Source organism: Heterodontus francisci, chromosome 13 (assembly GCF_036365525.1).
Source record: "Heterodontus francisci isolate sHetFra1 chromosome 13, sHetFra1.hap1, whole genome shotgun sequence".
Taxonomy (NCBI): domain Eukaryota; kingdom Metazoa; phylum Chordata; class Chondrichthyes; order Heterodontiformes; family Heterodontidae; genus Heterodontus; species Heterodontus francisci.
Window position 1 is genome coordinate 112,696,355 of NC_090383.1, and position 15,350 is coordinate 112,711,704.

Consider the following 15,350-nt stretch of genomic DNA (forward strand, 5'->3'; position numbering starts at 1 on the left):
GCTTATTGACTCTCTGTTGTACAGCAACGTCACATTATAGTGCAGAAAGCGGCCATTTGGCTTGTCGTGCCTGTGCTGGCTCTTTGAAAGAGCTACCCAATTAGTCGCATTACCCTGCTCTTGCGCCATAGTCCTGCAAATCTATCCTCCACATGAGTCTGCAGACAGCATGGGAACTGATATGATTTCACTGGAATCCTTGCTCTTTGGCTGCAATTCAAAGGTCTGAGGTCTAGCACAATGTAAATGTAAAGCATGCAAGTCTGTGACAAGCAGTCACTAGCTGCTTTGCTAGCATTTCAAGAAATGCACTGGCCTCTCCAGTCCCAATTCTCTAATTACTATTTGACAAAACCACACTTTATGGTCATAGAAAAAGGGTTTCATTAATCCTGGCAGGAAGAAGAGACCAGCAGCATTGCATCTTTCTCTATATTATTGCGCATGCACAGTAGGTATGGGGATGAGGGAAGGAAACATCACTTAGTGCAGAGCAATGAGTACGCAATAGGAGATGTTCTTTATTTGTTCTCGGGATGTGGGCAATACCAGCAAGGTTGCATTTATTGCCCAACCCTGCAACAACAGCTTGCATTTATGTAGCACCTTCAACATATTAAAATGTCCCAAAGCTCCTCAAAGGAGCATTATCATACAAGAATTGACACTGACCTACATTAGGAGAATTTAGGGCAGGTGCCCAAAAGCTTGGTCGAAGAGGTAGGTTGAAAGGACCATCTTAAAGGAAGACGGAGAGGTTGTTTTCCTATAACAACCTCCAATAACAGTTGTCCTACCATGACAGTTGTTTGAGTGGCTTGCTGGGCCATTTCATTGGGCATTCAGGGTCAACTAAATAGTGTGGGACTGCAGGCCAGACCTCGTGGGTTCTGTTCACTGAAGGATATGGTGAACAAGTTAGGCTTTAACAACAACCATTCTTTTGTGGTCATTTATTTTTCTTGGTGCCAGGCTACAAATGACCAGATTTACTGAATTCAAATTCAGAATTTGCCATGATATGATTTGCATTTCTACTATCATAAACATTGCACTGCCAAGTACTAAATATCCGCAAATTGTGGATTCGACCTTGAGCACAGTGTTATCTGCACTGCCATATGGTAATATATCACTGGGATGCAACTTAAACTATCTCCTGATAAATGAGATAAATAATGCTAATTTACTAGCTTATCCTAGTTAATTCTTTGTGAATGTGGGCATTGCTGGTAAATATTTATTGTGATATTTATTGCCCGTTCTGAGTTGCACTACGAAGATGATGGTGGGCCGCCTTTTGAATTGCTGCAGGTGCTCCACAATGCTGTAAATGAGACTGGTTTAATTTTCACTAGTGATAATAAAGGTCAAAGGGTTCCTCATCCCAAAAAATGGCAAAGTGTCAGCTGAAATGTAGAATGTACTCAAATTCCACATTCAAAAGGGGGAATTTTATGCTTGTGGCAGGGGTCTCGATGTCGGGGGAAAACAATGCTGGGGTGCCCGTGTCGCTTCTTTTCTGGAAGGCCCGCCGAGTTTAGTGCCAATCAGGCACTTAAGTAGACAGTGGTGGGGCTTCCATAGGATTTAGGATCCCATCGCTGGAAGTCCCGCCCTTGGAGAGCTGCCGGCCAATCAGAGGCCGGCAGCTATAATGCCACTGCAGAGGCAGAGGCTGCTGCTGGAGATGACCGTCCTAAAGGCTTGTGTCACAAATAACAGTTTACAACAAGGGCCCAGTCTAACTGCAGTTGTGATTTGACATAAAGTTTTCTTTTTTACTGGAATATTAAAAGGTAGGTATAGAAATAGATTTATGTGCTTGATGATAGCAGAGGTGCAGGGCTCCTTGCTATGCCCCAAGAACCAGGAAAGGTGTATTGAAAGTTATCAGGGTCAAGTAGATGAGCAAAGTCAGTCACATACCTGTATCTGAGTGAGGTGGTCAGCTGGCTTGTCACGGATACAGAGAGCCTGAGCCAAATACGCATCCAGGTCCTCCAGACATATCACGCTTACCTGAAACAAACAATGAAATGCTTTTAGCAAACATGCGTCACACTGGTCTGTTTCCAATTTACCATGAGATCATGTTAAATTTGATCATTCTGTGGTTACTATCTTCTAAGGCTGCCGTGGCTTCCATTTCCTGCAGGCTATCTGGGTCATTTAATGTCACCAAGTGAAGACGTGTCCCACCTCCTGTGGCTGCCTTAACACATTCAATCGTGAAGTAGTCATCTATTATGTTTATCAACTTTGTCTCCAAACCATATGAGGATTCCCAGTTTATATTTAATGACAGAAATTCCATTAAATTAACTCCTGTTTTCATATACTCCCCATCTCTTCATACAGCAAGCACCCTTTTTGTGCCAAACCAGCAGCCTGTAGCATACTCCTCCAATCTCTGACATTCCCTTTTCATTTCAATTCTCTCAGATGTTCCCCTTCTAAATTTTATTTTGCTTGTGGTCTCCTTTAAAATATTATTTTGTCAAGTGCTTCCTTCTTAATTCTTCTGCTACTCTTTTTAAATTATCAGATCCGCACTGCTGCTTCAAGCCAAGGATTCTATAGAGTGGATTTCTCCGAGCACACAGTTCAGAGCTTTTTTTGTTTTATCTTTGAATACTGACAGCGCCTAGTCCGGTCCGTCTCTCTCAAAGTTACTTCCAGTTTCTTGTTCGGTGCCATCGGTGAACTTCAATACTTCCACATTTATTTTGAAGCTCTTGTGAGAGTGATTATGTTGGTCAAACCACAAGTAGGTCTTTCCTGAAAGTGTGTCCTCCTTCCCACTAGCTGATCATGGGCTATTTTCCTTCTTCCCGCCTTGTACTCACGAGCTGTTGCTATCCCTCCATGTCTAGTCTCATTCACTCCCTCCCTAGTTTCCCTCTCCCCCATCTAGTCTCGCTCTCCTCCCTCTCTAGACTTTCTCTCCTCCCTGTCTTGTCTCTGCTAATTTTTTGCTACAAAGCATATGATTGTTTTCAAAACAAACTGTTTGAAAAAAAGCTAACTATCTGGAGACAAGTACTTCCCCTTACGTGGGGCTGTCCTCGACAACTGTCTCCTCTCAACTAGGAAACCTTTGTTGAGCTTTGGTTATTCTGGCAAGATTTCTTTCAGTGCATGAAGCTGCTGCTGTTTGGAATTTCTTTACCAGTTTCACTGACAGCTACCATTGATGTTTAATTGCCATTCCCTTTCTCTACAAAATTAGAATGAGAGTGTGGTATTGAAATTCATGTCGGTGGACCTGGCCTAGGAGGTGAAAAGTCAGCCAAGTTTCTTGCTTCAAATTTCTGTTGAGTGCCTTCTGCTGGAAATACACTGTGCACAATTCACAAATATCTGATTGTAAACTTCTGACAAGGGACCTGAACTTGTGGCCAACAAGCTGCTCAATGAAACTGACTTTTCTCTCCCTACAAATGTAAGATGAGGAAGACTAGTGGACTCATCAAGCTCATCCTTCCATAGATACTCACCCATCTGCCAATAAAGCATCCAAGTGCTTCGGGAATAACTCTAGAGACTTTGCAACCATTACCCTACCAGGGAGATCATTTCATGTATGAATAACTCTTGGCATAAAGAAGTGCTTTCTGAAGTTGCTTTTTATCACTTTGTATCAATGTCCTGGAGTCCTGGCTTAATTTGAAATAATTGTTTTAAATATTAGTATGTTTAAGTAAGTATTGCCAGTCAAAAACAGCACTGCAAAAATATTTAACAGTACATTATTTCTTTTTTGTCAGTGTGGACAATACTAATCAGGGAAGGAAACCTGCCTTCCTTACCCTGTGGCTGACTCTCAACTATCCTTTGAAGTGGCCTAACAAGCCACTCAAGTTAGAAGGCGGCCCACCACCACCTTCCGAGGGCAATGAGGGATGGGCAATAAATGCTGATCTTGCTAGTGACATCCACATCCTGAGAACGATGAAAAACCTGAAAGTGAGAGACCCTACAAAGCTGACTTAAAAACGATCACTGAGTTTTCAGTATTTTTCTGTAAAACAGAAACATCTGCCCAGATCAAGAAAATGTATAAAAATGACAGTCAGTTAAAGTACGAAAAAGTAATGTCCTACTCAGAATATTTCCATTACACCTCTGGGTTGTAATTAGGGCCACTGATATACAGTAACTGAATGAATTAAATTCTGTTCCTATTAATTGGGATTCTGCAATGTTTACTGTTGTTTTGAGATCACATTACAATCATTCATAGTCCAGTTGTTTACAGTGACTGCATAAATCAAACTGCATTTTTATTTTGTTATTGGGTGATGACATTTGCACTGGTGTTTAGATACTCATACTCTGTCCATTATGCCTTGAACACGACAAATGCACGGTCTTGATCAGAACGAGCAATCGATTCCCCTACCTGCAGCGTAACATAGATCAGCAGGCAGCAAACAGCAGCAGCAGTGGGAAGCTCCAGACAAAGTAACTCCTGAGAAAAATCCTGTAAACCAAAACATGCTAGAAATGTGCAGTAACGCAACTTCTTAACCTCCAACCCTTCTGTCAGCCACAAGGTTTGTAAATCTGGAGTTCCTCCTGTAAATGAAAGATTTGTTTCAGGTTTGCGTCTGTTACAGCAGATTTAAACATACTTTGATCTAACGCCATCGCAGTGCAACTGGACAGCTTTTAGGTAGCAGTTAAGCTCCTGCATTGGAAACGATGATTTCCAGCTCTTTATATTAAGGGATTGTGTTAAAGTACTGATGAGAGCTGCTTTGATGCCTCAGTTGAAAAAGTCAATGTGTAACTGACTCACGCAGACCAGAGTCTGCCAATTCCTGCTCTCTGCCAAGTTAACTGACCACAGCTCGATTAGCGATAGGGGCACTACAATTAGCCTCAGTGCCCCTACAGTAGGAAAGGGAAAATCATCCAGGGTTCCTGCTATCCCTTGAGCCCATGCAGGAAGTTGCACACGTGCGGACATCTGCTTGTGAACTCCTCCACAGTCAAATGGAATAGAATTTTCCTAGCTTACAGAAGTCAGTGACAAGAACAACATCTCAAAAAGCCCTTTTTATTTGCTACTTAGAGAACATACACACTAGGAGCATTCAGATGAAAAGAGAGTGCTGAAAATACACAGCAGATCTGCCAGCATCTGTAAGAAGAAAAGACGGGTTAACGTTCAGCAATGGGACCCCTGGGTTCCAACTAAGGACCTCTGCACAAAAAGGTTCTTTTTTTTCAAAACCCGCTCTCCTTTCAGCAGCTGTCATTCCTGTAGCTTATTTTCAGCATTATCTGCATTTATTTTAGGTTCCTAAAGCCGCAATTTTTCTTTTCATCTCAATTAGGTTTCCCTTCCAGAAACTGGGGAAATGTTACAATGCATAGATCGTAATTAATATTGTTAGAAATGCATGCTAAAACTAAGATGATTTACTATTTTTTGAACATTCTTCCCCCATCTAACCCCATTATCTGTGCATCAAGTTAAGGGATACTGATGCTGAAAACTGGAACACTTCTCCAGATTCTGCAGTCAGTGATGGCATCAAGCATTCCTAGGTCAGCTGCAGCACAGCCGGATGTGTCAAAATATCCCTCAACCAATACCATTAAAGCAGATTAACTGATCATTTATCTCCTTGCTGTTTGTACGATCTTGTTGTGTGCAAATTAGCTGCTGTGTTTCCCTACCTTACAACAGGGACTGAAGTTCGAAAGCACTTTGTTGGTTGTGTTTGTTAAATTTGTCGAGAAGCAAAATGGAGATGAGGGTGGTACCTGGTAGCTCTGGTGGTAAAGCCGGCACAAGATCTGGCTGCTGGAGCGTGTTACCCGGATATACAAACCACTCCTTTACTGTAGGACACAAACTGGTAGCATCCGGTTGGGCATCTAGACACAAAGAAATTCAAACAGGAATATCAATTGTCGCAAGATGTCCTCTTTTATTTAACCTGAACACATCTTCATTGCATTTTACAGTGTGGAAGGAAGCTATCCAGCCTATCATGCCTGTGACAACTCTCTGAAAAAGCTATCCTTATTATCTCGTTCCCGAGCCACAATGTATGTTAGCACCATGGCAGGTTAAATCAGAGGAGCACTGCTTCATCTACTCAAGTTAGTTCATCATAGAAGGAGGCCATTTGGCCCACTGTGCCTGTGGCAGCTCTTTGAAAGAGCTATCCAATTAGTCCCACTCCCTTGCTCTGTCCCCATAGCCCTTTCATTTTTGAAGCCTTTTCTTTCCTATGCATCAATGAGAAATTACAATAGAATGATCACTCAAGGAACTCCCCAATGGCTCAACTGGTTAGGGCAATGAGTCATACAGGCCAGGAAGTTAGCCAGGAACGCTCCACCTACTGATCACTATTCAACAACCAACTGGAGGTACATGCGTGTGGAGCAGAGTGAGAATAAACAGGAGGCACCACAGTTGAAGTACCAGCCACTCCCCACATAGACCAGCTGCCCACTGATCCATAATTGAGTCAATGACTTCTGGCAAGGAGGAGGAGGACAGGAGAAAGAAAAAACATCAGCAAGCGAGAAAAGGTTCAGTTTTTATAGCACTTCAGCAACAGGTCACTGAGATCAACGAAAATTCCAGTGTTTATGATACCGCAATTAGAGCTCAAAAATGGGCCCCAGCTCTACCAGCGGAAGAGGAAAAACACAGTCGGGGTTTTCACTCGTAATTGCTATCCTGCTGCAAATGGTTATGTGGCTGTCAAGTGAGAATGGGGCTGGGCTCGATTGTAATGCTGCCCATAGCCAAATACCTTGGCTTACACATGAAGAATGTCCAGGCCTTGGAGAGGGTGCAGAGGAGATTTACCAGAATGGTACCAGGGATGAGGGTCTATTCATGTCTTTGTTATCTCTATTTGACTATTCCAGTGCTCTCCTGGCTAGCCTCCCATCTTCCACCCTCCATAAACTTGAGCTCATCCAAAATTCTGTTGCCCATATCCTAACTTGCACCAAGTCCCGTTTGCCCATCACCCCTGTGCTTGTTGTCCTACATTGGCTTCCAGTCCAACAAAATCTCAATTTTAAAAATCCTCATCCTTGTTTTCAAATCCCTATCTCTGTAACCTCCTCCAACCCTTCAAGATGTCTGCACTCCTCCAATTCTGGCATCTTGCGCATCGACGACTTTAATCACTCCACCAATGGCGGCCGTCCTTTCAGCTGCCTTAGCCCTAAACTCTGGAATTCCCTCCTTAAATCTCTCTGCCTTGTTATCTCTCTATCCTCCATTAAGATGCTCCTTAAAACCTACCTCTTTGACCAAACATTTAGTCATCAGTCCTGCTATCTCCTTCTGTGGCTCGGTGTGAAATTTTTATTATTAACGCTTTGTTAAATGCCTTAGGACATTTTGCTACATTAAAGATACTATACTGTTGTTGTTGCTTCTGTGCTGCATGGTTCTATGATTCTAAGAATGGCTACTTGGGTGAAGAAACAGCGGGTGCACAGTGTCCATGGAACTTACAAGACATAGAGGAGGAGGAATGTGGGAAAACTGGAAAAATAAATCTGAAAAATACGACACAACACTGACTTATCACATAGTTCTACCACTATGCAAGTACATTTTTATAACAATTTGTACACAGTTTTGTAGAAAAGCAGTGCACATAGACCTGGCTTACATATGCAAACGTGGCAATTTTGTACTGGCTGTGCAAGTCAAGAAATTAAAAAGAGCACCCCCAACAAGCCTGACTCTCTTCAAACCACTAAGTACACCACGGTTATTTAGATTCGGAGCATTTAATTCCGTGGTTTCCTTAGTGGGCTGTTTAAATGAGCAAGTGGTATCTGGGAAACTGGCATGGTGGGATTGTGTGAGAAAAGCAAACTAATTTCAGCTCCCCTATGTCTCAAATGATAAAACTGACCCCATTTAATGACCAAATTCCCCGAAGAGCTGCACATCGAAGATGTGTCCCACAGTTATTAACCTGAGAGTTCAAGTGTGTGTATGATAATTCAACATCTTCACATTGTCAGGCTTAGTAATGCCACCAGGTTCACTGAGGCTGTTATTACGATCAGCAGGTATAAATACAAGTATGCTAATGGTCAAAAGCTCACTACTGTACACGAAACAGTGTCATCTATCATTAGAATGATCTAAGCATCTACTGAAATCCCTACTTGGTTCAGCTGCTAGAAGAATGCCATAAATGGACTGTCGAGCAGGTCGATAAACGATGGCTTGTCCAGGAAGTTCAGCATCCAACTCGTCTTCCAGAGTGTTGCTGCACTCTACCTCTCCGGCATTCAGGACATTGTAAACTGTGTAGCTTTCTGCTTTGATGTGCTGCTCCCTTGCAACCTTTTTAAATTAAAAAAAGATCAGAATATAGATTTAACGAGAATACTATTTTGAAAAAATGTCATTCTCCAGATGTGGGCATCATTGGCAAGGCCGGCATTTATTGCCCATCCCTAGTTGTCCTTGAAGGCCACCTTCTTGAACTTCTGCAGGCCATACAGTGAAGACGCTCCCACTGTGCTGTTAGAGAGGGAGTTCCAGGATTTTGATCCAGTGACAGTAAAGGAATGGCGATATATGTCCAAGTCAAGATGGTGTGTGACTTGGAGCTGATGATGTCCCCATAAACCTCCTAGGCTTGTCCTTTCAGGTGCTGGAGGTAGTGGATTTGGAAGGTAGCCTAGTGGACACCCTTCAGGGATTAAAGTATGATCATAATTGGGGTGGTTTATAAATGGTTCCCTTCTATAATTTATGAAAGCAAGTTAGTTTTAGCATAAGAATACAAGAGATACATAGGAAGAAAGCTTTGGGTCACTCTGTTCAGTGACATTGTAAATTTATTCATTCAGATTTTATGTGGCTAGTGTTTTTGGAAGAATTTTTTCAAATGTATTTATATTTCTCTGGAAAAACTGATGACTTAGGAAGAGAAGACTTTATGGTTTAAACAAGTCTGCTTTTTATAAATCAACCCTGCCTGCCTGCTTCCTCATTATAGCCCTTTTCTTTCCGTAGTTAAGGTGAGGGATAAAATAAATAATTTGCATTTATATAGCACCTTTCACAGCCTTAGGACATCCCAAAGCGCTTTATAGCCAATGACGTACCCTTGAAGTGTAGTCACTGGTGTATTGCAGGAAATGGAGCACAGCAAGATCCCAAATTGCCTGACTAGATCATCTATTTTCAGTGATGTTGGTTGAGGGATGATTAAAATACTTGGCCCTTTCTGCACTGAAGCATTAACCTACATTACAGTTCAAGTCTCTAGAGTGAGGCTTGAACCCAAGGACTTCTGACACAGGAGCTGACAGTGCTATGACTGAGCTAAAGCTGACCCCTTAAGGTGCACACAACTGCAGGGCTACAATGAAGGTCCGTATTTCTTACACTGGGCACCAGCATTGCAAAGAGACATTACCGATTCAGTGCACTTCATTACATATTGTATAACACTGATAAATATGATTACAAGATCCCAACATACAAATGCAATTTACTTCTAACTCGAGCAATTTAAAAACAAAAATCAATTGACAAAATCATGTTGGCCAATCAACTAATACTGTTACTGCCTCCGAGGGTCATTGGTTACGAGTGGTCTACTTGAATGAACCATTCCTTTAAAATCACCGAACTCTGTTTTTGACTCCACTGAAAATATTCTTCCACCAGCAGCTCATTCCATGTAAAATGCCCAATACACAGAAGTAACTAATAGTGGATTGGATTAGACAGTGGGTTTTCTGAGTTCTTGCATCAAATCCTGCCCACTCTCCACTGCCTGTTAGCTGTGAGGGTTTTCTGTCAAGTGAGTTTGAACAGTTCTGAGTGGGTGTGGGTCTGGTAATTTGGCAATCTCACTCAGAGAGGCGTGGGAAATAGGACACAGTTGGGGTGCTCTTTAAGTCTGATGCTGAAGCACATTGTTGAGGGAACATAGTTTGCTATGCCTGATCTGGGAGTGTCAGGATTAAGCCTTCCCAGTTCACAAAATAACATGACTTATATATAGATGTATGTCTCCACTCTGCCTGCCTATTTGCTTATGTTCAAACCCCAGTGGAAGCAGTTCTGCACCAATGCAACATTTCCACTTCCCACATTAACCATCTTCGTCAAATAGGCTTTTTGACCATAATTTTAAAAGCTGTTAGCAGGATGTGGGCAAGGCTTGCATATATTTCCCATCACTAGCTTGGAAAGGTGGTTGGCTTTCTCCTTAATCCAGTGCAGTTCCTTGTGGTGGTGATGCTCCCATGACCGTGTTAAGTAGGAAATGACTAGGGTTATTGACCCAGTGACAAGAGAAGAATGGTGATACATGTCCAAGTTGAGGATTGTGTGTGATTTTGAAGAGAACCTGGAAGTTACAGAATTCCCACAATATTGCTGCTCTTGACCTTCTCAGTGGTAGAGCTGGGAATGACAATTGAAGTAATGTTGGTGAGTCGCTACAGTGCAACCCTCCAGTGCCGTCTTTTGGATGCAACTGTAAAACCATGGCCCCGGCTGCCCTCTCAGGTGGACGTAAAAGATCCTACAGCACTGGTCGAAGAAGAGCAGGGGAGTTATCCCTGGTGGCCTGGTCAATATTTATCCCTCAACCAAAATCACCGAAGCAGATTATCTGACCGTTATCTCATTGGCATTTGTGGGACCTTGCTGTGTGTAAATTGTCTGCCGTGTTTTGTACATTACAATACTGACTACACTTCAAAGGTACTTCATTGGCCTAAGGTTGTAAAAGATGCTTTATAAATGCAAGAGGGTGGATACAGAGTCAGTTGTGGCAAAATGAAGCCAGTTACTGGATTCTCAGCCAGTAACAACAGGGTTGCAACTGATGCACTCATTTCAGCTTGGGCAGTCAGAACTGGAAGAGGGAGGCAACGATTTTGAGCTGTATACAAACCTGGGTCCCAGAGATGAAATAGCCTCGTACTAATTCATTACATCATATTGTCCCCAATTAAACACTTCCAAACTAAGACACTGTTGGTTAAATTGGTTCCTCAGCTCACTAGCATTTTTTCTGTTCCTCAACTATGTCACAAAAATGGTTGAAATTTAACAATACAATGAGCTGTTTCCCGATCTTGTCACCCTAATAGCTTAGTTACTGCCAGACACTTTCCATCAACTCTTTCCATCAAGCATACGTTAACAACCTTAATAAAATTTAGACGGCGAGTTAAATACTTACCTGCAAAATCTTACTCTCTGGGCACATGGCCTTTTCACGTTGGCCTGTCACTGGAGATGTTTCATTATGAGGAAGCCAGGGTGAGTACTGCCCAGGTAGCATGTAGGATCTCAATCCCACTTCCAGCAAGCTTTCAACTGAGTTGTGTCGCAGATTTCTCTCCACCTCTCTCAATCCATCGTGCGAGCGAGCCATGCCGGAGATGTAATGCGACACTGCCGCAACCACCTCCTTCTGTCTTGCTCTTGGGTCATTTGGCGAGTATCCAGCCAAACACTGGAGCTTCAGTCCTTCTACTGCGTTTTCAGGCACCACATCGTTGCCAAGAAGACAAGCCAAAAGTGGCAGGTCCATCATCTGCAGGCTGAGGGAGCGACAGAGATTTTCTCGGGAGTACATGATGGTAGCCAGCCTGTCCAGACGCAGCTTGCTAACTGAAAGATATGGCACAGTGTCGTAAATGAGGTAATCCGTGTCCTGACCCAGGATTGCCAGACAACCATTTAACCTGGCATAGTTGGCTACTTCATAATCGGCCTCCTGAAGGGAACACCTGATGTCTAAGCCCATGGACTTCAAGGCAAAGCGAGTGAATGTGGCCAGCCCAGAGGGAATGAAGAACATGTCTCTTCCTGGTTGGCAGGCCTTTGTTTTTATATACTGAAATATTTTTGCTATCTCTCGGTTGTTCCTCAGCCGGCGCTTCACCCATTCATCCCTTTTCTTCTGTTCTATTACCCCATCAAAGAAAAACACCAGCCCAATGTCAACTGCTGAAAAAGCACCCACAAAGGTTTTCAGACTCTGCAAGTACTCGCACCACTGCCCGCCGTGCACCCAGGCCTCTGGGGTGTACCAATACCGGAGACATGCCATGGCATCCACCACCACAACCGGAGAATGTCCGGGATGCGAGCGCCGATGCTGCTCTGCCATTTCCTTCAAATCCACCTGTACACTTGTTAGTGGGCAGGCATGATCCATGAACCGCTGGAGACCCTTTACACCCATTGCTGCAGTCAGTTAATAATCCCAAAAAATAGCATCAGAAGTCTAGAGAAAAAGGGAGGAAAATATCAACCAATCAATTAATAGGAAAGAAAACTTGCATTCGTGTCTCACCTTTCAGATCCAATGGCAACTTCCCAAAGCATAGCTCTATAGCCTGGAAAACACACCGGCCTAGAAATGAGCTCATAAGCAGCTAGCACGAACTGGGCTCAGGCATTGATCCTGCACCAGTATGGATAGACCAGAGACCCACCTGAAATTGGGCTTCAGATTTCATTTGCGTCGTACCAGCAAGCTGCAGATACCAGCTGGGTGTCCTCAGCCAGCTCACCAGTAAAGAGTACAATTTTGGCCATTGCGTTGCCAGCAACAGCCTTCAGGTAGGTCTTGAAAGGTCTGGTGGCGGAAGCAATCAGGACAGGGGGTTTGGCAATAAGGAGGGTGCGGAGTGGGTACAGGCAACGGTCTAATGAGCTGCAGTAGAGCCAGAAGGAACACTCCTGCTTCTACCAACTCCACAAACAGGTAAGTATGTTTTACAGAACTTACCTTTCCATGTGGCTGCCTGCAGCATTCCCTTTAAGGATGCGTGTAGAATCATAAAGTGATACAGGACATTGTGGCTGTGCCAGCTCTTTGGTAGAGCTATCCAATTAATCCCACTCCCCTGCTCTTTCCCGATAGCCTTGTATATTTTTTCCCTTCGAGTTTTTATCCAATTCTCTTTGAAATGTTACTATTGAATATGCTTCCACCACACTTTCAGACAGTGCATTCCAATTCACAAGAAGATGTAAACAACACTTGATTGACGCAGCCAGTTATGGCAAACCAGTTTGGTGAAGGGGGTATGAAAGAGGCGTGAGTGCAAAGGGCCTAATGGCTGCTTCAGGTGAGGGCCCTGGACACCTCTCTCAATGCCTACACCAATATGGGGCGTGGTACACTCCTGGCTCAAAAAGGGCATGCCATGCCATTGCCAAATTGAATGCTTTTGCACCAAGTTGATGCCTGTAAATGGGGGGCTTTGTCAGTGAATTTCTAGGCCACTGTGTTGTGGCAGTATATGTCCCTTACCGCTATTGTATTTGGTTGTCTCAGGTGAACGTGTTAAGTGCCCGAAAGTTTATATGCAACAACTAATTTCAAGGCTTTTCTTCTGCAAAATTTGCAGTTGGAATAATCACACCTCAAAGCACTGTATTATAAACCTAGGCAGACGACTGTTCAGATTCAGAATACTGGAATTCCTAAACATTCGGCATCTGTAACATTGTTATGATACACCTACAGCATGACTATATAGTTTGATTTAGGGCATGCTTCTAGTGTAAGGTCTCATACATTAATTGTGCTGCCAACAGCACTTGAAGCTGTGACTTATGTATTACATTACACAGCAGGGCTGTAACAAGGGAATTTTCAGTATGTGTGCTGCAGACCAATTTTACTGATTGCTTGACAGTCAGAGGTCAGTCTCTATATAACCGCCATGAACTAGGGGTGGGATGGGAGGGGGAGTAGAGGAGACATCCACTTTGGGTAGCATCGGGACAATTATTGTATTATGTTTCATGCATTCAGTCAAATCCTCAAGAGTACAGAAATTTCCATGAATGTTCCAGCTGTAAATCACCTGCTGTTTGCCAAAATTGCTCTCATCAGGAAGTCCCATTTGCACTGTCACTAACCTGATCCCCAAACTAATTATCAAAGTCTGAGAAAGGCATCAATGTACGCTATCACCCCCTGTTGGCAAAATGAACAATGCAAACAAGAAAGGGCAAATGTAAGAAATCCATCTTTTTTGCCTTTTGAAAGAGTCGCAGCTAAAGGTGCTCGGAAACTCACTGGCAGAGTACGCAGGGCAGAAAGCTGGGCTTCTGACTTCATGTGGTGCGTCAATTTCAAGTATTGATGAGAAAAAATGGACCTTGTCCCTGACATGCAGTGGGAAATTGGGTACATCAGGCCCTGACTTCAGATAAGATGGTGCCACCAAGCAAGCTGCCTGTAAGAGTGCAACGTTCAGAAATTGGCCCACCCTGATTTGACGCTTGTCTCCATAAACTGAAGCTCATATCGTAACTCGTATCAAATCCTGTTCACCCATTACCCCTGTACTCACTGACCTACACTGGCTCTCAATTGATCAATGCCTCAGTTTTAATATTCTCATTCTTGTTTGCGAATCCCAACCTGGCTTCGACCCTCCCTATTTCTGTAACCTCCTCCAGCCTCACAACCCTTCCCTCCAATTCTGGCCTCTCCCCAATTTTAATCAATCCACCATTGGTGGCTGTTCCTTCAGTTGCTGAAGCCGTAAACTCTGGATTCCCTCTCAACCCCTCTTTCTCCTTTAACACGGTCCTTAAAACATACCTCTTTGAGCAAGCTTTTGATCATTTGCCCTTATATCTTCTGATGTGGCCTGGTGTCATATTTTATTTGATAAAGCTCCTGTGAAGTACCTAAGGATATTTGACTATATTAAAGGTGCTATATAAATGCAAGCTGTTGTTGTTGTCTTGAAAGTTGGCTTGCTGCAGTTTGGGAGTGTTTTCTTCCTGTGCATTTCTAACTTGTAACATGTTGCACATTAGTGAAGGCTCCATTTTTGGCCATTTGTGCAGGGACGGAGAGGGAGGCGGTGGTAGATTTTGCAAGTCACAGTTCCTGCTGCTGTTGTCCCAAGTGGCAACCAGCAAGATGGGAGGATGGAAATCCTTTTGGAGATCCCAACTGGTGTTCTATTACCTTGACAAACCGGGCCTATTTTACAAGAGCATGTAATGTTTAAAAGTGACCAGGGGCCATTACCAGGAATCAAGGCTATAAACCCTGCCAGTCGTACCTGAAGAGGCCTGAGGGAACCTGTCTTTGGTACCTTTGCTGTATCAGAGAGGCAGTGTCAGGGCTATCAAAGAGCAATCCAGGGTAAGAATAATTAACTGGGGGAAGGCTAACTTCAATGGGTTAAGAATGGAGCTGGGGCAAATAAATTGGAGTCAAAAGCTGGCAGGAAAACTGGTAGATGAACAATGGGCGACCTTCAAAGAAGAGATAGTTCGGACACTGTCGAGGTATGTTCCCATGAAGGGGAAAGTAGGGAAAATA

The 15,350-nt window shown here is 43.4% G+C and overlaps 1 protein-coding gene across 13 annotated transcripts in view; it reads right to left on the reverse strand.

Annotated features, from left to right (window-relative positions):
* The window catches only part of fam120b (family with sequence similarity 120 member B), an 88,636-nt gene that overhangs the window by 53,003 nt on the left and 20,283 nt on the right, over positions 1-15,350 (reverse strand). For all 13 annotated transcript variants that reach the window (XM_068045454.1, XM_068045460.1, XM_068045453.1 and 10 more), the window contains 5 exons: positions 11,223-12,275; positions 8,173-8,353; positions 5,779-5,892; positions 4,406-4,581; positions 1,930-2,022 (listed from right to left, as the gene is read on the reverse strand). In XM_068045454.1, the coding sequence (XP_067901555.1) occupies positions 1,930-2,022; positions 4,406-4,581; positions 5,779-5,892; positions 8,173-8,353; positions 11,223-12,233 (1,575 nt within the window). In that variant the 5' untranslated portion in view covers positions 12,234-12,275. The remainder of the gene's footprint in view (positions 1-1,929; positions 2,023-4,405; positions 4,582-5,778; positions 5,893-8,172; positions 8,354-11,222; positions 12,276-15,350) is intronic.